Here is a 24,144-nt window from a genome sequence, read left to right on the forward strand (position 1 = left end):
ACCGAATTCGTCGTGGAGGCGTACCGTAAGTAACGATGAGATGTTTATAGGCATTCAACAGTACCTTCCGCCGATAAATAAGAGTTCAAGTTGACAACAATATTTTTGACAGTACTTTTGACTGTGAGTTCTGAGATGTAGCTGGTGTGGAAATGGATGCCAAGATATGAGAGAGAGAGAGAGAGAGAGAGAGAGAGAGAAGAAAACAAATCTAAACAGAAAACTGAGCCAATGATTTGTGTCTAAGATATCGTTAGAAATACCCCCTTTCTCGAAGAAAGAAAATACGGCTGTGTTATTAGACATTTGTCATAGCTTACCTGGTCACTGTAATGAACATGATGGTTCGTACTTCGAATCAGGCACTCTTCATAGTTACCGAACAGATTTTGTTAGATATTTAAATTACGGTAACAATGACTACAGCACTTTACCTGAAGCTGAGTTTGCTACCTGTCGCAATGTGCTGAAACTTCTGAATCGTGCACCGGTTGATGTCGTTCCCAGCTGCAACACTGATGACACAAAAAGAGACATTCCAATAGGATATAGATTAAGAAAAAACGCAGAGTTTTGCTTCCGAACTTTTGCAAAATCAAAACCCAGCGGATGGTGGGCAAAATATGTATCCTCTAGTACTACAACGTAAGACGTTGACATTGACCGGATATGCATGAAGGGGCGAGGGATAATGATTTCAACATTAGACGACTTTCAAAATATTGTTTCCAGGTTTGTAACAAAAAAAATTGGGGAGCAAGTGTAAATGCAGGAACTATCAATTTTCATTATTAATTTATAAACATTTGCAACATAGAGGATATCGTAGAGAGCATCAACTTCAATGACTCGAACTAGAAGAATAACATCATATTGTAATGTTGTCGAGAGTTTATAATGACTGGGGCACCAGAAGGGAAATATTATGTTTGTTTACATGTTACATTCGTGCGACCTTTGAAGCATAAAATCAAAGGTAAACAATATTGTTTAGAATTTGCTTGTTAAAATGTATCAAAATGATTATTAAAATCTCTAGTCTGCATGTTAGAAATGAGGTGGAACCTTGGTTTTGTTAAAGAAAATGCTCAAATTGTCAGGGCATCAGTAATTTCTTTCAGTGACAACATAAAACTTTAAATTTAAGGTTCTGTGAAATAATTTACTTTTTGCATAATTGATTGCATTTAATTACTGTTAGCCTATTAAATTTACTCTGAAATTTGCTTGGAAGTGGAGTGTGCATATTTGGTAAGTGGGGTGCTAGAAATAGGATATCGAACTAGTCCAAACAATGCATGTGACTGCATTTTAAATCCGTTCATTATGTACAATACATATTTTTTAAATCCAAGGCTGGATAGTCAATCGCTGAAAAGTACGTCTTTGCTTGAACTGGTGTCAGGTGACGTGCCCACTGGAACATAAACCCAAAGTTAACTTATCTGGAGTAAGTGTTTTATTAGCATAAACTAAATTGTGACATAAAAGATGAGAAGGAAACATAATTAACACGCGAACCTTGCTTATTTAGTCTTCCTCAGTTCCCGATCATCGTTGGTTCACGATCGCGAGTTGTCGGGGGTTATGGTGTTGCGGTTTAAAAGTTGCTTCCTCAGTGAACGGTATATACAATGGGGAGGAGGGGGGTAGTTTCGATTTGTTTTTCTTTGTTTTATTTCTAAGCTCACCGATGAGTCTAAAACACTTTAGTTTCGATATTTAAAATAAATTTATTTTAGAAAGCACTCGGCAGTTGGAAAATCTACTTTTCATTTTAGCTACCACTATGAAAGACCAGATTTTGTATTCTATTTTTATCTTCTTATCAGTTTTTTCTGCATATTTAACCTGGATGATATTGTCTACATGACATTCAGTTACCAGTGAAGCAGGTTTCAGGTAAGTACATGATATTCAGTTACGAGTGAAGCAGGTTTCAGGTAAGTACATGACATTCAGTTACGAGTGAAGCAGGTTTCAGGTAAGTACTTAAATAGTCTCAGTCAGCTTAAGCTTTACTTTCGACTTCAGCGTTTCGAAACTAAAATGCATTTATTTTCCTCTTCAAACAAAAGTCTTTTCTTTCAACAGGAAGGGTTCACTACGTCAGATGATGCAGTTGTTCATGGCCTGTTGCGATTGGCAAGGCCTATTTAGTATGTACATATACATTTTGAAACTTATATAGGAAAGGTCAGAAGTAATGAAACGATACCGTCCTAAAGTTGCATTTGAGAAGGAATGCTTGATCTCAGAGAGAGAGAGAGAGAGAGAGAGAGAGAGGAAATTCTAGTTTCGATTTTGGTAGTTCAAGGAGGCGCATTAGTCTCAGGGGTAATTAGATTTAATGTGTGTAATACTGCTTCACAGAGGTTTGCTTATCCCAACCACCTGTTTTGAAAAGGAGAATGTAAGAAGGATTTGTCATCTTTTCCACTGAGCGTCATGTAATAGGATCAATCACCTTCTCTCGGTTTGTTGTGACATATTTCAGTTGTTTTGCATCTCTTTTAATGGAAGTTAATTACCTTAGATCAATTCAGCAGCTACTGTTTGATTTCTGAATAAAATAAAACACTGTTTTCTTCTAGTGTTGTCAATGTCACGTAAATAACACAATTTTCACATATGTAACTAATCCGTATCACTGATACATGCAGAGCTGAATACACTGTGTCAACAGAAGAGAGTTAGTTTAGATTTGTTTTTCCCCATCTCACGAATGAGTTTACAAAACACCCAGCAATTGAAAATCCGCTTTTCATTTTGGTCTCCCTGTGATGTACCCGATCCATATTATTTTTTTCTTCTCAGTTTTCATGCACGTCCATCTTGAATTAGTTTCGATTTGTTTTCCTCATCTAACTTGTTTCCACAGTTTAGTTTCGATATTCCAGATAAGTTATCTTTAGAAAACACCGGCAATGGGAAAATACACTTTCATTTTGGCTTCGCTGTACAATACCAGATGATTGTTATTATTATTATTATTATTTCTCAGTTTTCGTGCACGTTTAACTTAGCTTAAATTGTCTACACCATATCTCACTTACCGGTGTAAAAAGTTTGTACCAAAAATAGCGTTTGTATTTAAATCACGTCAGTCAGTTTAAGCTATTGGAGAATTCGATGATCTGTTTTTGACCTAAACGTTATTATAACGAGACAAATTTAGTATCTTTTAATAAGCACGGTTCATTCAGTCAAATTATGCGTTTTCTAGACTTATGACAATAAGGGCAAATAAGAAAGCTGTTTGACAAATCACAGCTAATGTATGATTCGTACCTTTTCTAGTTTTGGAATTCAGATTTTTATACAGGGCTTGTTAAAACAGATTTTTGATGAGTTTTTGTTAAGTATATAGGTTTGTATCATAAAAATCTCATGTTAGTTTGATAAACGCATATTAATGAGGTTTACAGACATCTGATTGGCTGAGGTTTATTAAAAATTTTATTTTCTGGATCATTTAATGTTAGTGACTTAGCTCATTACCACCGTAATTTCTCTCCTGTAATAAAAACGTTAGAACCAGCAGATCAGTTTATGTATAGACAGGATTTAAAGATTCTCTATACACCTACTTGTTTAGAAAATTTTGGTTTCGATATTCAAAAAAATATATCGGTTTAGAATTTAGGAGAGAGAGAGAGAGAGAGAGAGAGAGCGATGGGTGGGTGGAAGAAGGAGAGAGAGAGTAGGGATAGCGTAATTACCACTGAGTCGATGAACCACAAAAGAGGACAGAGAGACGGAGAGAGACTGAGAGAGAAAGAGAGAGATGGGTGGGTAGGTAGGATTTGCATAGTCATAACAAAAAGCAGATGAATCACAACAAATAGCAGATGACATTTATGGAACCCTTGTAACTTTTTAAATAGTAAAATAGTTTTTCATCTATCTTGCTAAGATGTGTGCTTTTTGCACGTGTGAGATTCCATGTGTCCCTTGCTGAGTGAAAGCAATAAGAACTCTGCTTAGACATGCCATCGGCATCATCACATGATACGTTTCCCGATGCACAAAGCGTCTATGTTTTGCCTACGACACTAGGTCTGAGACATTTTGTAACATTCAGTAACAGTTAGTTACATTGTTTCACTTGTCTAATAGTGAGCATGCTTATGGTGTTCCAGTATTACCATCACTGCACGAGGGACACGTGGAATCTCACACCATCAGTTAAGCAAACACCCTAATGAGATACACGAATTCAACACACCGCAAGCACGATGCATATAAACTGCAGTTTCACAGACAGGGGAAAAACATAAAGGCAGCGTAGATAAAGTAAAACATCTTGAACTGAGAAAAATTGATAACTCTGGTACAAAGATTTCGAACGAAGACAAACACAATCTAATTTCTCACGAATCAATCGGCGAGAAAATTAGAGCTTGTATAAATACTACGGAACACAGAACAATGTTTGAAAAATTCTTCATTGTGCAACGAATCGAAGAAAACAAATTAGAACAAAATGACAAGGATCAAGAAAAAATTGCAGATGACGTGAGAAACAGCAGAGGAAAAAATAATTTAAAGAGGAAAAGTTCTTATTTTGGGACACTTTCATTAAAAAAAACGTGCTGTTGCGTATTGGTGTTGCATAAACCTATTTAAACTCCAAAAGGAAAGTGAAGACCAGCCCCCCAAAAAGCCCCAAAACCAACAAACACCCTACCCCTCCAAGAGCAAGCAAACAAACAAACAATCAACAACAAGAAATTAGGACTTTACAGACTTTGCAAATCAAGGCTACTATATAATGTAACAACAACTATTGCATTCCTGAAATGTTGTAGATGATGTTTTGCATAAATTTATTTTAAATGCCTGAAACAAACAATGTTGTAGAAATTGTTGTTCTTTATAACAAGTGGCTACCCGAAAATATAAATCTTCGGCGGATTAATGTTTACAAAATTTGAAAGAAAAGAGGAAAATAGATGAAATGCAAATAAGCTAAGAAGTCATCTCACAGTGCATTTCATGAATGTTTAGGAATGGTTTTCGCTGTTAACAATACCGATCACAAGTGTATTTTCTATATGGAAAGACATGGGAGTGGGTTGACATTACATGCGATAGTGACGTTTGCCACATGCAGTGTACGCAAGCCCCAATGTATATGCGAAATGTAACTCTCGTTGCCTTTTGCTTACTCTTCATGGATACGATAATTACAATGCAGTAGCTTCATTCTATTTCAATTTCGTGATCTATCGAATTGTTCATTTTAGCTCTTATAAATGTCTCTTGCGCAAAACAAATTGTACCTGCACATTTAAATCGCAGGTTTTTTTTTTTAAAAAAAAGAAGTGATTTATATATAATTGTCCACTTATTATGTGTTATATGATACATTTGTTTATACCTTACCCACTCACCCTATGAAATCTTTTGGCATTATCAATACCTCTTAATCCGTACACATTCGGTTTTAATCTTGTTACAATATAATTTCCGTTTTCTATCTTATGTCTTGAGTCCGACATAGTAACGTATTCCAAACGCACTTCCTATAGCTTTTATAGGACTCACGGTACTAATTCAACTCCAATAGTAAACATATGGAAACACTATCATATTCAAAATTCAATAACTTAAAATTTCTGGGTGCTGATGATAAGACCTATAATTTTCCATGCACGTCTAACCTTGGTGCAAGCTTATGTGTGGAGAACACCATATGAGCCGCGGCATTTTGTTTATCTACATGTGCATGAAACACATGTTATTGATTCTGCACCAAATGAATCAGGTGCTACTTTCATTATTGAGTACTCCTGAATCAAGCCTGTAAAAATACTAAAATTGCATCAGTAGAAATTTGTCTATACTTTTTTAAAATTACATATAGAATAAGCTCTCAAAAGATATTTTTACTAAAATTTTAATTTTCATTATTAACCAGTTATGGACCACCAAACCCGTAAATACTCTATTATTTGTTCACCCATTTCTAGACTGGTTCACAGTTCTTCCATATTATTAGTACCGTGTGTCCTATAGTAACAGAGCATTGTAGAAGCTGGGAGATAACTCAAGTATGTCAGAATTAAGGATTATGTGCCCTACTGGGTCATCACACCATGTGTTTTGGCCATACGACTTTAAATAAGCAAAGTCGAAACAGTACATTGTAATTAATTTTAACTGACCGGAGTACGCAGATTACAATATGAATAGGTAAAAATATTTTATTAGCTGCCACTTAAAAGAAATTTAATTTTGTTTAATTTCTAAAACTTCACAGGAAATTGAAAGTCGGCAACAGTTTAAAACTATTTTGACACAACCCATACAAAGGTTCATGATAGCACATGCTTAGGCGTTTTTACATCATGATATTAATCCAAACTTCGTAATTCCGGTGTTTTTCAAAACAGATCACTGTGATGTAGGCATTATGGGATTGCGGACTAAACGCAAGATTTACTTACCTCCGAAACTGAAGAGCTTAATGTGTAAAAACTACACACATCTCCTAAACTGAGATTTAACAACAGAAGTGATCCAGTGAACATGGACAATTTTACGTTTTCTAAAACCACATTTGTGCGAAGAATTTTACTGATTTCGAATTACGATCAAGACATATATTATATTGACTCTAGCAGGTATCACAACAGAATACGTAATGGGGCCAATTGTTTATAACTATTTTGTTAGACTCTTAACATACGTACCTGACCGCAAAGCCGGTTGGTGTAGTCATAATATCCAGAACTGGATGGGTAAATTGCCAAATAGCAGAGACGCTTACTTAGCGGTGATCGTGCAGAGTTAATCTGGTCTGACGGCGTTAAACCCACAACAACAACAGCAACAACAGATCACAATAGTCACTGATGACACGGAGGAGCAGTCTGAAATTTGCAAAAATAAGTTTGGAGGTGTTGATGAAAAACTATGAGATTCTTTTTGGATTTAGCATTTTTTTGTGAAGTAGTGATTGCTTCAAAACATGAAATTGCTTGTTCTAGTGACAGTTACTTAACTATTTATAACATTTTAATTACAACAATTGAATCTATGTACTTCCATCAGTTAGAATTAATTACATGCATAATTTATGACATATTCATTTAAAGTCATGTGGCTAAATAAACATGGTGTAATGACCAAGAAAGGCACATAAAATTAAGGTGTGCCTTTCTCACCCATTTTATTAATGAACAACAAAACAATTATTTCAGTTTCACATAAGGTTATCTAATTTCTTATTCAATTTACAATATTTGTAGTACATAATTTCGTCTCTTCCTCATGATTTAATGGCAGTTAATCGAAGCTGACGCCTATATAATTCTATCTAAGCAGGCATCAATATTTAAATACATATTGTTCATTTTATTTACAATTTAAATTATATTAGCTTATATACGCCACGAAACTAACATTTATGCTGAAAAGCAGCAGTTTTATATAATTTTAAGTATAACAAATATAGCACAATTTGCAAACATTGTAAGGTTGGTTGTTGGTTGTTATGAGTTTAGCACCATTTTTCAGCATATGGTAGACTGTGTCTGGTGAAGGAAAACCCCAGTAAAACCACGGGATGAGCCACACACCCACAAGAAGTAGGCCAATAAATCAACCCCCAAAATCTGCAATGACACTGATGGATGATATGTGGGTCTGATGTCACCTGTTCATTAAAACGTGCAATTTTGCTTCACGCAGATCTTTCCAGAACAATCCTGTGTACACTTTAGATACTTATCGGTAATAGTAGTAATCATATCTAGCGCGAAATTCAAAATGACCACAGAACCGATGTTTGTTCTATTCCACGTGGATTTGTAAGTCACCAAACATAGGATTTGTTCCGGAAATATAACGTACATGTTACCAAAAGAACCTTTCAACCGACGGTAGCTTCACAGACGCGAGAAATACCGGTAGTGAATAAAAATGTGCACCGATGTGTCCAGCCAAATGTTTCTGCATATTTTTGCAGCTTTTAATGAATAGGTGATATATTCCCCTAAACCGAAAATCACTATCATCACGGGAAAGGGGTTGATTTATCGGCCTACACGAGAAACTACTGGCAAGCTTTCTCAGATACTAAAGTCGGCTGAGCTTGAGACTTGAACCCACGCGGACAGAGGTGAGATGTTAATGATCTGTAAAGCATTTAACCATTCCGCCATTCGGTCCCGAAAACATGATAAAGACAATAAATAAATCCATGGCAAATATTCTCTCAGACTGTTCGCATTGAGTGAGGAAATAGGCAATAAATGGGTAATGCCAAAGAAAGAAAGTTTTTATGTTTGTCTGTTTGCTTGGGGGGTTTTTTTGGGGGGGGGGTGTTGCTTTTTTAAAGTATTGCCCACAATGCAGATCGGAGAGGGGGTTGAGGTATCTTTATGAGCCTGCTAGTTTACCGTATCTAGTGGTCTGGAGGTGCCAACACAAAAAAGAAAACAATCAGATTGGAAACATGAACACTTCGATTTTGACAAAAGAAGTTCAGCTGTGTATGGAGTGATTCGTACAAACATTAAGAGGGAAAGGAATAAAATATTCAAGATTCTTTAATTGGTAATCTAGGCCAGTGGCCCATAATACGATACTATGTACAAAGAAAAATCTATTACATGAAGCGAACATATTCATACTGTGTTTATATTAAATATGTATTTTTGTCGACGCAGCAAATGGTATATCAATATTGTAACTCTGGTGAATAACAAAAGGATTTTGTGTTGACATAAAGCTATACAATTTTTCTACAGAAGGAGTATTATACCAAGGTTGTCTGTATACTTTTCTCTTGAATCTTGATAATGTTACAAACGAAAAATATTTACTTTCTATCAACGCCAAATTTTCCCCTAATTTGAATATTTTGTGAATTCTTTTAAGGTCTCACTTGACAGTTTCGTATTGTGACAACCCAACGCCACAATGTATAAGGTAGACGGCATGAGCCTAATGTTTATAAATACCCACATAAACTAAATCTGTAATTTGATTCATATTTACATTGGGTTAGGTTTGAAAACGGATTTACTTTTTCGTTAACTGCATTTACATTTATACGCGCACATGATATAAAACGAACTAACGTTTGTTTCAAATGAACGACTAGATTATTTCACGCGTTTGTGTATACGTTCTGCCTAGGTAAATATCTTAAAATAGGCATGGTTGAGGGATATTGAGAAGCATACCAATTTATTATGATGAGAGTGAACTTTAATCATGCATTAGACCCATATTATTTGTTTGAACCGCTTTATCACTGTTAAATGTTTAAAATATAGCCATTGCCGGTCGGAACTGTACATTGTGTAAAAGTGCTTGGGGGACGGTTGGGGAGAGGGTAATATAATTTCATTATAAAGGCTCCCATTCATTCATTGAATTAATCTGAATACTACTTTAATCAAAATCTTACAAGTATGCTTTCCAGAAAAATCATAACTTCATTTTTATTTGTATATTGAATGCAACATTGCTTTCATTTTTTTCTGCAATCTGTGATCATTCGATGAAAATGCGGCAAAAAACTGTCTGGTGAGACATTTTTTCAATGCTCCAGATACAGGGCTGTTTAAATTTGAAGACAACAAAATGGTACGGATAAAGGCAATATTATATATTCCATTTTCGTACATGTTGTGCTATATTTTCCGTTGGAGACGTTGTGCTTGCAATTTGTGGGGAAAATCTGGTCTTAAACTGCAAAGCAAGAGTTGTTGTATTAAAAGTCAAGAACAGTTTTATTTCAACTGGGTACATTTTGATCAGGTATTTCATTTAATTGATGTCAAAATATCTGTCATTAACCGTATTGTGGCTCAAATTTATATTTAGTGTCAACATAATGTTCTTCATCAACTTTTATAAACAATTTATTTATTTGCTATTTATTGTATTAGCTTAAGAAACAGATAAGTGTGTGCTCGTAAGGTCTAATCAATATACATAACAAAGATCAATAAAATAAAATATTCCATTTTGAAAAATGAAGAGAAAACTCATATTTTCTTAGAGTTCTATTACCTTTTACAGAACTGACCAGAAATGGCAACTGCTGTACTTAGACACAATCAAACACTTCTGACAACATTAGAAGAAGGGGATATGATTGAGATCCCAAGAGGCCCGTATTCCCACTGGGCCGTCTATATCGGTACGTACATATATTTTCCACACAACTTAGAGTAGATTGTAAATATCGCAGATCTTATGCCTAATACATTTATCGTCTAATTAATTTCATGGTACGGATACTGACATTTTTTCTTCTTTTGAAATAATTAGTATTAATCATTAATAGTATAGCACAGAATACGAGAGTAAACTCAAACCCTTGAAATATGAAAGCGATACCGTCACTGATTACTGGCAAATTTTACGGAATTCTACGGAATTATTATGAGGCAAATTCTACGGAGTGAAGTGCCATTCTGTGTTAACTCTATGCCTGATAAGGAAAATAAAATGAAAATACTTCTCTACTTAGCAAATAAATGATCTCAAAATTGCTGGTATCTCAGTGACTAAATTTGTGTGTTATTATAGTGCAAGTCACGCGGGTCATGTAAACGCATTTACTTATATAAGTTTTAAAATAATTTTATTTTAAAAATTTAATCATACTATACTTATAACAAAGTTTATTCAATCGTGATTTTTGAGTGATCTACACATTAATTTTCATAGCAAAAATTCCAGACGAATGTTATCGATCGCTATGGGCTTTTACAATGGCAGTTCGGCATTACACTGGGTCAAAAAAGTTCATATTGAATTGAACTATTACCGGGTGCAAGGGGAATCAAGTGTACGATCGCGTGAACAAGAAGTCGCGTGGATCTTCTGTCATCGCCTGTACGGCTGTTCAGCTATGAATGGGTTAGAGGAATAAAATACAATAAGTTTTATTCTGAGTATGTACATATGGCATTTCTTCAAAATGATAATTGGCATGATGTAAAATTTAATTAAAATAAATCTGAATTGACAGCCGTCTTTCTAGTCTTTTACGAGTATGAAAGCACTAGGTATTATGCACGAATTGAAATAAAAGATATGACATACCATACAGAAGATATCAACGAAGTTACATAATTGTTCCAACTTATTGGACTTGTGTGCCAATTTTTTCCTGCCAGTATTTCCAGTGGCTTTGTTTATAAATGACGACTTTGTCGCGTATCTCTTTATGTTTGTAGTACTTTTTCCCTACCGCATGCACGTTCCCTCTTACGTCATAGCTCGCGACGAAACCGGTTTAAACGAGATCACCCCGCTTGCTTGACGATGCCTAAAAATGTCTAAGTACGTTATCATTGAATTTGCTGTTAAGCCTTTTTTTTAGGAATTCATACGATATGGATTGTCCTGTTGATTAAGCTGGACTTCAACCATAGGAAGGTTATATTATGAATACCAAATAAACGGGGAAACAATATGGCATGGTCTTTTATGTCCAATGCCACATATAGGTCATGGAGGGTGAGGATTAAGATCTTCCCACTATCCAAAGCAGATATAAGGTCTCATTAGCGCAGTTTCAGTACTTCGGCAAGGGCGTCATGCAGTTAAATTGCAAAGAAGATAATCTGAATTAAGGTGAGATACAATTCGGATAGAACATATTTTTCTATTAATTTTTTTATGTAACGAGAGTTTAGACACAGGACAATAGTTCTTTAAATCTTTAGGATCGAGTGTCGGTTTCAACGGAGGCTTTCCAATGGAAGTTTTTAACAATGATGGGAATTCCCCTGATGATATTGAAGTATTGGTAATATCAGTAATTGAAGCACTATTGAAACTTAACATTCAAGCAACAGGGATGCGCTCTTCATCAAAATTGTATGTATCAAATCCATAGAGATAGGTTCAAATGCTGTTAATGGTTGCTGTGTGTACTCTGTATCACAATGTGTCAAGTGACATTGGTTTGTCAAATTTATCTCTAATGGATTGAACATTGTCATGGAAGAAATTTGCAGACATGTTCGGAGGGTTGACTGGAGAGAAGGTCTTTGGAAGTGGCGTACATTTATTTCTTGACATTAGCTTGTTCATAAGCTCGAAAAGCCCTTTCCAGCTGGAACTTCCGTAATATTAGCACTGTAGTATGCCGCTTTTGCTGCATGAACTATGTTTATAACATTCGACTTAGTAGCTCCATAGATCTGCTTATGAATAGTGAGACTGGTGTAAAGCCGCAACCGCTCAGCCTTATGTTGGTCTCTTTTAGCAGTGCGAAGCTGGTCACTAACACTACTTTACCATGGAGAGCACATTTGAAGTGATACGGTGCCCTTCCGTGCTGGGGCATGAATGTCAAGCAATAAACGCAAGCACTTGTCAAGTTGTACTGATGTAGGTGTGTGTGTGTGTGTGTGTGTGATTCCTATTTTTTTAAAGTAGCTTTACTATGTTTGCACTTGTACAGTTTATTGTGATGTCGAGTACTGGGGCATCATGCCGCTGACATGTAGCATCATGTCTCACCCAGTCACATTATCCTGACACCGGGCTGACCAGTCCTAGCACTCACCTCTTAATGCTGAGCGCCAAGCGAGGCAGCAGCTGGTACCATTTTTATAAGTCCTTGACATGACTCGACCGAGGTTCAAACCCGCGACCTTCCGCATCCGATGCGCACGCTCTAACCGCTAGGCCACCGGAGCGGTCCTGTTGTAGGAAATAACGAAGTTGTTAGGTTTGTTTGAAAATCGTGCATTAAATACGTTCTATTTATCATATGGAGGTTTCTCTTTTTGTAGCAAACATAGATGGAGGCTAAGGGACTGATATGTTGAGATGTCATAAGAGGTGATCTGATGCAAGTTCGAGGGTCACCATTGAAGACTGTATAATATTATGATCAAATCTATGAACAATCCAGTCTAAATTGTGACCATGTTTATGGTTGGGCTAGCTAAATGACTGCTTGTTGATGTTGAAGTGTGAATAGAATCTAGGTGTTTTCATGTGTATGGGTTTTTCAGAATAGTCAAAGTAAAGTTGAAATCTTCGAGAATAATCATTATGCCACCTTTCCTATTCCCATACTCCAGGAGGTTAGGAAACTCTTGCGAAAAGAGACATTCACTCAGATTGTTTTTCCCCCAGATGGAGGGCGGTAGAGGTATAAAAAAAACTGACCATGATTCCATTTTGAGTGTTGTAATGACCAGTCTTACGTCGATTCTCTGTCAATTCAAACAGATAAGACAGAAAATTATGATAGTTTTTGCTCATACTCAATACATTCAGAATCAAATTCTCGAGTACAGCCTGATCATCTTATGCTATGAAAAAACAGATGTTCGAGCGTTTTACACTTGCTAGTATGTTTTGGATGACGTCCCACTTCCTTTAAGAAATGTGAGAAAACAATACCTTTAATTAATGCACTCAGCTGCAGAACATGAAATACAGCAGAGTCGGTTGTATACATTTATATCTAGATGTGTGTAACTAATAATAAACACTGTCTATGCGGAATATGTCAAATACTTAATAATGCAAATGTTTTTTTTTTCTTCACAGCCAGCCAGTTCTGATAAATATTCGATTGTTACATCGTTTGCTTGTTGTTTTCGATACTTCAACTGGAAACCTTTTTTATGAGTCGCTTTTGCTGTATGAAACGGTTTCAGTGATGTGACCCACGAGCCAACGTACTAGTCCTCATTTGGCTCAAGTGGTGATTTGAGTTTGAGACCCCTGATCTACAACATTTTCATTAAATAGGGATGTATTAAAAATGAACTTGTTCAGAAAAGAAGACATTTTATCACTCTTTAGGTATGTGTCACACAATTTAAACCACCATCTTATGTACAAATCTAAATGAAACCTTAGCTGACTCTCTCATACTTTACACACTACGTCAAGTATGACCTTATTCACTAAAAGTATAACTATGACCAATGCATTATCGCAGTAGGATTTACTAGATAATCGTTAAACGCTGCATGTAGATCAGGAGACTGATTTTTTTGGAGGTCATAAAATGTCACAATACATACTTTCAAGTGTCATGTGGATTAATCTGCCAACTAGCAATGTCAGTGTGTGTGTGTGTGTTTCGGATTTTTAACGTAGCTTTAACAATATGAGTCATGTTACTACGATGTATGCATTGTGGCACAGTTCATAGTGATGTCTAGCACTGGGGCATCATGCCGCAGACATGTAGCATCATGTCCCATCAAGTCACATTATCCTGACACCAGGCCGACCAATCCTAACACTAACATCTTAATGCTGAGCGCCAAGCAAGGCAGCTGCTAATGGGGACGCTCACCAGTTACTATGGACTTTTTAGAGTGACTTATGTAGGTGAAGTTGTTTGCATTTAAATCATGCACATTGGTGAGAATGTTGGCATACCTCTATGATATTTTGACGTAATGTGGCTGACATTTCTTTGGATATTGTACTTTTGGAAATTGTACATGATCTATGCATGTTGCTAACTAAAATAACTGCTCCCTTGTGCTAAAAAATCAGCCTGAATTAGTCTGAAGTACACCATCCATAGCAACAATTAAAATAGGGTAAATGAATTTTGCCTGACTAAGCAATACCAACTTCTGAAAGTGCAATGAATGAATTACCAAATATCTAAAATGTAAAAATAAATTATCTCCTGTTTTTTTTTAAAAAAAAATTTACCTCTGAAGTTCAGAAAGAGAAAATTAACAAGTGGAGCTATCACTTCTTTTTTAAAGGTGCACATCTGGAGTAAGGCCAAGCTGTACACTCTATAACCTATATTACACCTATCAATCATACATCAAAATAAAGGAAATTAAAGGTTCTTTCAACAATACATAAGATATACAAGATCTTTTTTTAAATAGACAGTATAACCAGTGCGGAAACCAGGGGAAATTATTTTCCTTTAAAATTCTAACCAATGCAAAATACGAAACTGTAGAGCGCCATCAATACCATTTTTATAAGTCTTTGGTATATCTTGGCCAGGATTTTTATCCGTCTAGCTCCAGCATGAAGCAATGCCAAATTTATTAGTTCATAATCTCTTTTTGTTATTTATATTTTCTTTGTGTCCTCATATCCCGCCTATTTGATACACGTGAAACTTTATTTTCTAAAACAGTAAATAGTAAGTACAATGATGTTTATCTTTATTGTTGTTGAAACGGTTCCATTATATATAGCATGTTGTCTTAATAATTTCAAATCTAAGACAGTGTTGTCCTTTAAAAAGCTGAATACATGTTAGATAAGCACACGTTAGCTCTTATTGTCGACCTTTCACCTCTTGTTTGACGTGTATTAAAATGGCATCCTCAGCTAGCTCATGTACATTACTCTGAAAAGATTGCCAAGGATAATTGTATAATGATAATAATAATAGCTCAACATTAGCTATTAAATTATTCCCAAAAATAATATGCAAATAAATTTATATAAAATTTTCACGTTTTTATACTGGTGGTACTATGCAGGCAAAGGAAAGGTGATACACTTAACAGGAGATGCAAATGCCCCTTCAAAGGCCAACTCCAATGCTTTAAATATCTTCTCAATATGTGGCGTACAGTTTGACAAGGCTTGGGTGAGGGAGGATGACCTCATTGACGTTGCTGGTAATTACAAGGCAAAGAAGAATAACGACAAGGACAAGAAGGCAACGTAAGTTTCCACTCAATGATATGAACTATAATTGGCTGATCAGCATGGTTACAAAACAACATGCCATTATTTTACCGGTGTGACCTTTCTGCAAAGAGATAACGAACACATTAATAAATGTTATATTTTCTTTTATTATGCCAATAGAAATAATCAGCCCTCTGTGCAAGAATTTATCTGCATTGATCTCAGTGATATATAGGTTGATATACTTGAGAGACATATACGACTGAAATGTCGTTTGTTTAGTGCATTCTGCATTGTTTACTTACACCTTGCATACCTGTCTTACAAATATGAACCATATAATTCTATTCTTACTTTATCATATGAAGATTAAATTCGTTTTGAAAGTGTGGAATTTGGTTTAATGTACTGCTAGCTTTAGAGTCTTGTAATAATTTGAATTCCTTGGTGTATAAATCATTACAGAAATTTTAGAGACTAGCAGAAGTATGTATCCATGTAAAATCTTTCTTCTCAGAGCTTCGGATCGAAAAACAATAGTGGCAAGAGCTAAGTCCAAACTCGGTGAGATAGGTTTCAATATCCTCTGGAGGAATTGCGAATACTTTGCCAGTTGGTGTCGTTACGGTGAAGGTTGGAGTGATCAGGTAAAGAAATTATCGTATACATGCAATAATCTCCTTCAGATGCATATATAGCAATCAGTGGTTATGTCATTGTTAGTAAATTTATTCTAAGTTTTCGGCAACACTTACCATTATTAATAATGCATCATAATCTCGTGAAATTCCTTTGCGAGTTTTTTTTTTACAGCAAAATATCTTATAATTAACCTAACGGAATTGCATACTAGAATTTCCTAGATATTTCCTTTTGACATATTTTTTATTTCATTCTGTGACTTTCATTGTTTCAACAACAGTAAATCTTTAGTTTTGTTTTCGAATACATGTGTCTCCACCTATTTCTATCTCGTCTGTTTTCAGTTTCCTCTGTGTAAAATCGTAATCACTGTCTAGTTCTTGCAGTCTGACCCATGAGATAGTTATGTCCAATAAAGAGCAGCAACCTATGTGTATAACACAACTGTTCGGTGTTACGGGTAAGAGAGAGAGAGAGCATGCAAACAACAAGACGTCCATTTCTGTTCATAATCTATTTTACATGGGAACGTTATGCCATTTTATACATACAGAACGTTTCAAAATGCTACAGAAATTACAAGTGTACATTTCAAAATGGTACAGAAAGTCGACTGAATTTCCCTAGTCGCGACTACTTGAAGAGTGCGTGTATGAACCTACGATAAAGAATAGGAACATTTATTTGTTGGTAATTCATTGCTAACAAGCAGATATTTTTGAACATGCTCGTTTTTCAAAGAAATATGAAATATTTACATATCTTTACAGGAAAAACCTAATAAAAATTAATTCCGTTATTGTGTGACGTTGCTTACGTGTGCAACTACAATTGGTATCGATGGAAACAAAACTGAACATTGCCATTTGACTTGCTATTTCTTATCGAAGAAATAAATTCTCAATAATTCTCGGGTATTTTAGAATGTGTAATTTCCATGGAAAATGGGAAATGCAAAGAATTTAAATATAGTGATTGTCAAGGGCTTATTTATTCATTTAAAACACCTTGCGTACTGCAATTGCAGTCACTTTTCTATTCTTTATTTTTCAAATAGAGCTTAGCATAAGACATGAAAAAATAAGACCATTATGATGTTTAAGTACACATAGTAGGTTCCTACAATGACACCAACATTGGAACGACTGCCCCTTCCCTTGAGAAGACGAGTCTGCCAGGACTTGCAGAAATGCAACTCAGTGCCAGGCAATACCAAAACAATTTCCCAACTGTATTCATTTGATATCATGCGCATGGTTTAATTTTACTGCAAAGTTTGCCACACAAGATGGGTTTCTTTTACATGCTTTATAGTCTTGCCTGTAATAAGTGCATCAAGACTTGATTTTAACATTTGTTCGGGTTTTTTTAGAACATTTCATATGCAATGGAATAAATGATATCTCTACTGACCGTATTCATATTTCTTGATTCAATACCTTTATCATGTAGAACTGTGGGTCCTAAAGTAGTAATTTTTTGTTTATATATACATGATGTTATGTATTTCTTCCAAGCAATTAGTTTTCGTTTGGTTTACTTCTGGAACCATTTTAGTGTTTTATTAGTCTGTGTCATGAAAAAGCTGTGTCAGGCAAAATTTCGTTTTCCTCATCTTTGCTTGCATGTCATCTGAATCATTTCAACTTCCCGATGACGTGTTTTCCTCTTAATATATCAGATGAATAAAGATCAGGTCGCTAGATATTGCACATGCGCAACTTCTACTGGTCTCTTGCTGCTATTCATATTTCTTCTGAAACAGTTCTAATTGTCGTATTTTGATATCCATGTCAAAAGAATTTGGATGAGCTGATGAGGGTTTTTTTTCTTTCTTTCTATATACGGTGGAACGTATTATGTTATGTTGCTGTCCGTGCATCGATCGGTCAATATGTCACCAATTTTAATTTCACACAATAACTTTAGTTGTCCCTATCTACAGTTACGATACAGTGTTGATGGCTTACACTTTGGGTAAGGAGGAACCTATTAAATTTCAGGATCAAAAACATAATTGTCAATGTCGCCGTGACTAAAGAAAGAAACAATTATTTTATGTTTAATAATTCGAGTTCTCCACCATCTGTAGCTTGCAAACTTTGTAAATGGCTTGTACTTTGGCAAAGAAAAGTCCAAAGATCACCTTCACAGTAATTGAAAGGAAAAATTTCTCCGCGCCATACCATTAATTTTACAAGACGTACCTAAACCAAATTTTGCGGATGGCATGCACTTGTGGTCATTAATAAGGCCACTTATTTTAGGTCAAAGGTCAGGGCCATTGACTGAAACAAGAAGAAAGATGTCATCAGAACAAAATTAGCTTTTCGTCGCATAACTGGCCCAAACTTTGCGCATGGCTAGCACTGAGGGTAAAGAATAATACTATTGATTCGCGGTACAAAGGTCAACACGACTTTGAGAAGAAAATTCTTTTCTTGGCAAACATGTCAATTGTCGATATAGAGGACTATTTTACATGTAATGTGATGTTCACAGTAACCTTGTTTGTGATTATTTATATTTTCAGACAATTCGCGTCCTGACAGGTCTCGGCCTCCTTGCAGCTATCGTGGGAGGCGTAGCAATTGCTGCTAAAGTTGTTGGCGGCAAACAAAAGGAAAAGAATTAGAAGCATGTAATACAGCTCACAAACTTGAATTTGTGACATAGACACTTATTCTTATATAACCAAATTCATTATCTACATATTTGACTGTGCTCTTTGCAATACTTGTTTTCCATAAATAAGTTCGTCTCTTTTCAGGCACAAATATATAGTTTTATGTAAATATTCAATTAATTCTGTAATTTTTATGTTCACTAATTCAGAAAAAGTAATTTATTAAGATGTATTATTCATATGCTTGAATATAAGGTCAAAGTTCATCAAAGCAGGGAAATATGTGCATGCTTCTAATTATTCAAATTATTATTCCATAAGTGGTTCCATTTGTTTCAATTCTAGCCCTGCATGGAAAGAAATGAATCAGCATACATTCTTGTGAAATATGATTCATATTTTAGACAAAGATTTTGTAAACAATTATTATTATTATTATTATTATTATTATACCCACTTTGGAAATTAAGCTAAATTTAGTTTTCCATCCATATCCGCCTGCATGTACGTGTGTAAGTCCGTCCGTCCGTCAACATTCCTTTCTAAACGCAAAACATTTTTACTGTTCATTGATACATCTATAAATCGTGGCAATGAAGTATTTCCGTTATGGTTTCTACATTTTTAGGGGCATGGTTAAAGTAAATAAGGAGAGAGAATACTCTTCCTTCTCTGCTGATTATGCCTTTCATTCCCTGTTGTGTACATTTCTTTAATTCATCAAACTGTGATATATTTAATGTGTTGTTCGCAATGGCCCCTGGCTCCTTGGGCTATATCGAATGAGTCAGTGGAGTCAAAGAAATAGGACATCACCATGGAATTCAGAACAAATGCTATGTTTACTATCGACTGGTTTTGATTCTCTCACCGACCACTAGAAGCCCAGAATGGGGTTCAAAAGGAAAACTGAACTTAAAAATAAAATGTGACTAAACCACGTGTCTGGTATAAGCGTTTGAAGGCCTGAGATTGTGTCCTGTTCATTATGTAGCTTTAAGAGCATCTAATGGATGTAGATTACCGACATGTTTTCCGAATTTTACTATAATCCCCGTCTTCAACACTACGAAAATATTTGAACCTTCCGAGCAGGTTGTTCGGTCAAAGGTACAACTTTCGCAAGTTTTCGTCGTTTATTGAGCTTTTAATTTTGAGTTCACTCAAGATTTTAAACACATCAAAACACACCAAGTATCTAACACCACTTGTGGCTCCAGAGGCCATGAAATAATGAATTGAAAGGATAAAAGAATCCCACCAAAGGCATGTTATCTTGGTTTTCAAAACAAATGTGTTTACAATTCTATATTTCTCATAAAAGCATGAGATATTCTTCAGAAGACTTTGAATGTACAAAGCAAGTGTACAACTTCTATTCTATACAGTATTATAATATAATTCAGTACTTGATTCAAACAATGTTCATCCTTCAAATCGTTTGTTGTAACATTCACCGATAAAGTTCTTAGTCATTATAAAAACTAGAAGTTTCTCTTAGATCAGAAACATTTCACTTGAAGTTTTTGGGAAGTGTACGAAAAACGGAATGACCACAATGATGTTCACGATAATGATAATAATCGTGACAAAGACGATGGTTTTGATGACGATGATTAGGAGGTGGATTTCTGCCAACAAGCAACGAACAGGAATGCATATAAAAATAACTATGTGTTTTGTTTTGTATGAGGGCATGTTTCCTGTTGTAGAGATGAAGGAAAGACAAGTTAAGTTAGCAAGGCTTCATATAAATATGGAATACCACATATGGCAGAAATAATTTCAATAGCATGAAGAAAAACTGCATTATCACTGAATTTGTTTTGCACATTATCTCCTATATACTCAAGCTTTCGATATTTTTCCAACGTTTCAATTAAAAGTTGAAAAATGTAATAGCTACAAAATTTATGTCATTCGTTTCCTTGTGTTCCAGATTTGTCTCTTGCATCTAGCGTAAATATATTTAATATGACATTTATCTGAAATCTGATTGGTTCCATTCAAGTACGGGCCCATATTATCCGTGAAAATAAATACGATGTTTCCAAGTAACGGATGCACTCTTCAGCCTGTGGTAGCAGAGTGGTAATTTGAAATTTACATATATTTTACAAGACATTATTAAGTTGTTTCAATTCAAATTATCTCCTTTAAAATGATTTTTTACAGACTTTCGATCTATGAGTTACTCATACAATTTAATGATCATAGACGGTAATATATAAGCCGTAAGACTGCTTCCTAGCCTATGAGTTTTCAGTGTAATTGGTATTTGATTAACATTTCTATATATTTTTAAGACAAGAATACGTGCATATGAATGATAGCCCTCTTCGTGATGACATGAATAATACTAATACAATGACTTGATAACCCCACGATGAGGACAGTGTCATTCCAAGTCATCTTAATCAAGAAAAGGATAAACGATATAGTATATATCCATGAAGTTTATGTATGCTACAGTAACATAACTCGTGTCGATCACCATGATACTGTACAAATTAATCTGGTAATGAACGGGATTTATTGAATGCAGTAATTTATTTTTTAGTCCTCATTATTATCATCTGCGTCAACATCACATCACCTATCGCAATTATGTGGTGGTTATCGTGCTGATCATTGCCACACACAACGACGTGATCAACTCATTGTCATTGTTTTAATATATATTTTTTCATATGAACAGGCGATTCATGCATAAGATTTTCAGGTGATAGAAGAAATGTTAGCGTTACTTAACTACAGATCATAAATGAATGATACACTCTGTCTGAAAATACCAGCTTAGATGTGACAGTAACAGTTGTGTGATAATCCCTACTACAATATAAAGACAATTTTGCTTCTAGGGTAATTAAATGTCAACGTAATAAGTTATGAATATCACATTACTTGCTTTCGGACCATCAATGACCATTGATTTCCGTATGATCAGACTAGTTTGACATGTTGCATTTTTTGTAACTGTTTTGTACAATGGAACTTCTGTCGGTTTAAAAACTTTCGTTCCTTTGCACTCACTTTGTGATTACTTTGTACTTTAACATCAGTCAGTAAAGATAATACATGAATTTTACGTTAAAGCGCTTGTCGGACACACTTGGAACCCTGTTTTCTTTTTGTTGCTGTTGTTTTATTTTAATCTCAGCGGCACTATGAAAACTTGGAACCATATTAAAAGTGAACGTGTTGAATTGATGAGACAGATATATTTATCAGCTTCTATTCACTTTTATTATGCAGGATATAAATGTATCTATATAACATAGTTTAGTTGACAATATGTGGTCTAAATAATTACAAAATAAACAAAATTGTCTATGTCTTGTCATTTCTTAGCATTCACTTTTACTATGCAACAATTTCTTTATATTTATCGCCTACCCACCATTAAAATATCTAATTAAAACGAACCATCAATTGAACGCCATCAGCATATCAGTGACATTATAAGATATACAGTAATTACCGTAGAGAGGTATACAATTGCAGTGACAGTTATTTAACTCTCTAAACAAAGCAATGTGTAGATAGCTCATAATAACCGTTTGACATACTAGTACATGAAATAAATGAGATTCACTAAAACTGCTATAGGAGCAAAATACAGAATATATCAAAGAAAGCTATTGCGTGATGAAAAGACTAACACTCGTGCGAAGCAAAGTACAGCACGTGCCACGTACATATAGTAACTCTGATCTATTTACCCCGTCCTTTATGAAAGGAATTCATTACTAGCATATTGCAAGGAATACTTGTATATCCTACTTCAAACCGATTTAGTAAAAAGACGTTATGCCAACTAGTAACCAAACACATAATGTATACTTACAATGCGACCCCTCCAACAGCCTAAACAGACTCATCAACACATCAGTGACGATTCTCCAAAAGAGTGAGAAGCTTTCTGATTGGTGAGATTTTGAACATCATTCACAACAAGAGGAATTATGTAATATTTGTACGGCTTACATTTAAAATATTCTGCCATTTTTATTTTCATGACAAATGATTATGCGAAGTATAAAAAACTCGGAAAAATATTAAAACTGAAGAAAATGTCGACATGTACATTCCGGTGTATACGTATAAAGCAGTGCCATTACGCACAGTCATAGTGACTATAAATGCATTCATGACTGTTTTCATAAAACTCGGCATGTACGTACACATCTTTATGAACTAGATATTCCAATTGAACTAACATGTTTCACTAATCTCTCTCTCTCTCTCTCTCTCTCTCTGCCATGAACTTTTATCAATGACTATAAAATAATTGATTTACAATATATTCAAGAAATCATTCGTTGTTTTTTTTTGTTTGTTTATTGTGTGTACCATGCTTCGTGTCCATTTCATCATAAAATTATCCTTTTCAATGTCTAACACTTTTAACCCTACTGTTGTTAAACACACACATTTTTGACTGTTGTTTAACTTCGTAGATAGTCCTAACAAACTTAAATGCTTCATCCAAACTTCCGATTCGCATTTATCTTAATCGACATTTCATCCAAACTTCCGATTCGCAGTTATCTTAATCGACACGGAAAGATTTCAGATATGTATTTTACTTCATTTCGCCTGCAATGTTTTAAATACTAGCGGACATTTCTAACAGGAACATAATGTTTCATTTAAATGTCAGTAAAGAAGGTACAAACAATCTCACTCGCGTGCGGAGAGGAAATGGTGTCTAAGCATCCAAACCATAACTTTACTGCAATCTTTGACGCATGTCATTTAAAGATTTTCTGACCCCTAATTCTTACCTGCGAAGTTAAAACGTTCTCAACCGAGGCACCAATCGGGACTGGCCTGCTCTGTCGAATGAACTTGAAAATAAGAATCTCCAGTTCAACTTAAAATTGACGAACGTTTTAAGTTTCATCTGATTACTTAAAAAAAATATAAGCTTCACATATCAATTATGCTAACTCTACCATAATCATCTAAAATTACCTATAATAATACAAACACGAGAGACAGAAATTATGTTTAAATAAAATTAGTTTTTGGACAAATACTCTATGACGAATGCTGTTCTTATACTTGCAACACCTATCCACCCTTAAACAGCCATAAATTTCTCAAAAGGAAATATAACCCCTTTGCGTTTGACGAACATCTTTTTAAAACCTGTTTTCTTCGACTTACGAAACACTAGTCAATAATTTATTTTGGAAACAAAACTAGCCTTTTGTGGACATCATTGGAGCAGTAAAAGCATA

At 35.0% G+C, this 24,144-nt stretch overlaps 1 protein-coding gene across 10 annotated transcripts; it reads left to right on the forward strand.

The window, feature by feature from the left end:
- On the forward strand, positions 1-22,237 carry LOC149803063 (phospholipase A and acyltransferase 3-like). 10 transcript variants are annotated; one of them, XM_089952629.1, is made up of 6 exons: positions 7,636-7,740; positions 8,890-8,940; positions 10,042-10,162; positions 15,477-15,663; positions 16,148-16,277; positions 18,806-22,237. In XM_089952629.1, the coding sequence occupies exons 3-6, from the start codon at positions 10,054-10,056 to the stop codon at positions 18,905-18,907; spliced, it is 528 nt and encodes a 175-aa protein (XP_089808755.1). In that variant the 5' UTR covers positions 7,636-7,740; positions 8,890-8,940; positions 10,042-10,053; the 3' UTR covers positions 18,908-22,237. The 10 variants fall into 10 exon arrangements, 9 of the variants coding, with proteins under 9 accessions (XP_089808761.1, XP_089808757.1, XP_089808754.1 ...); XM_089952627.1 differs by lacking the exon at positions 7,636-7,740 and adding an exon at positions 7,750-8,128; XR_016420132.1 differs by lacking the exon at positions 7,636-7,740 and adding an exon at positions 16,617-16,732 and having other exon boundaries at positions 8,356-8,940.
- The last annotated feature ends 1,907 nt before the right edge of the window (positions 22,238-24,144 follow it).

The sequence above is a fragment of the Sinohyriopsis cumingii genome, chromosome 3, assembly GCF_028554795.1.
Source record: "Sinohyriopsis cumingii isolate HCF-2022 chromosome 3, ASM2855479v2, whole genome shotgun sequence".
Lineage (NCBI taxonomy): Eukaryota > Metazoa > Mollusca > Bivalvia > Unionida > Unionidae > Sinohyriopsis > Sinohyriopsis cumingii.

Coding starts and splice junctions, on each gene's coding strand:
- LOC149803063 (XM_089952635.1), top strand. CDS start 10,054: ATGGCAACTGCTGTACTTAGACACAATCAAACACTTCTGACAACATTA. Junction 15,664..16,147: donor GACAAGGACAAGAAGGCAAC/GTAAGTTTCCAC, acceptor CTTTCTTCTCAG/AGCTTCGGATCGAAAAACAA. Junction 16,278..18,805: donor GTGAAGGTTGGAGTGATCAG/GTAAAGAAATTA, acceptor TTATATTTTCAG/ACAATTCGCGTCCTGACAGG.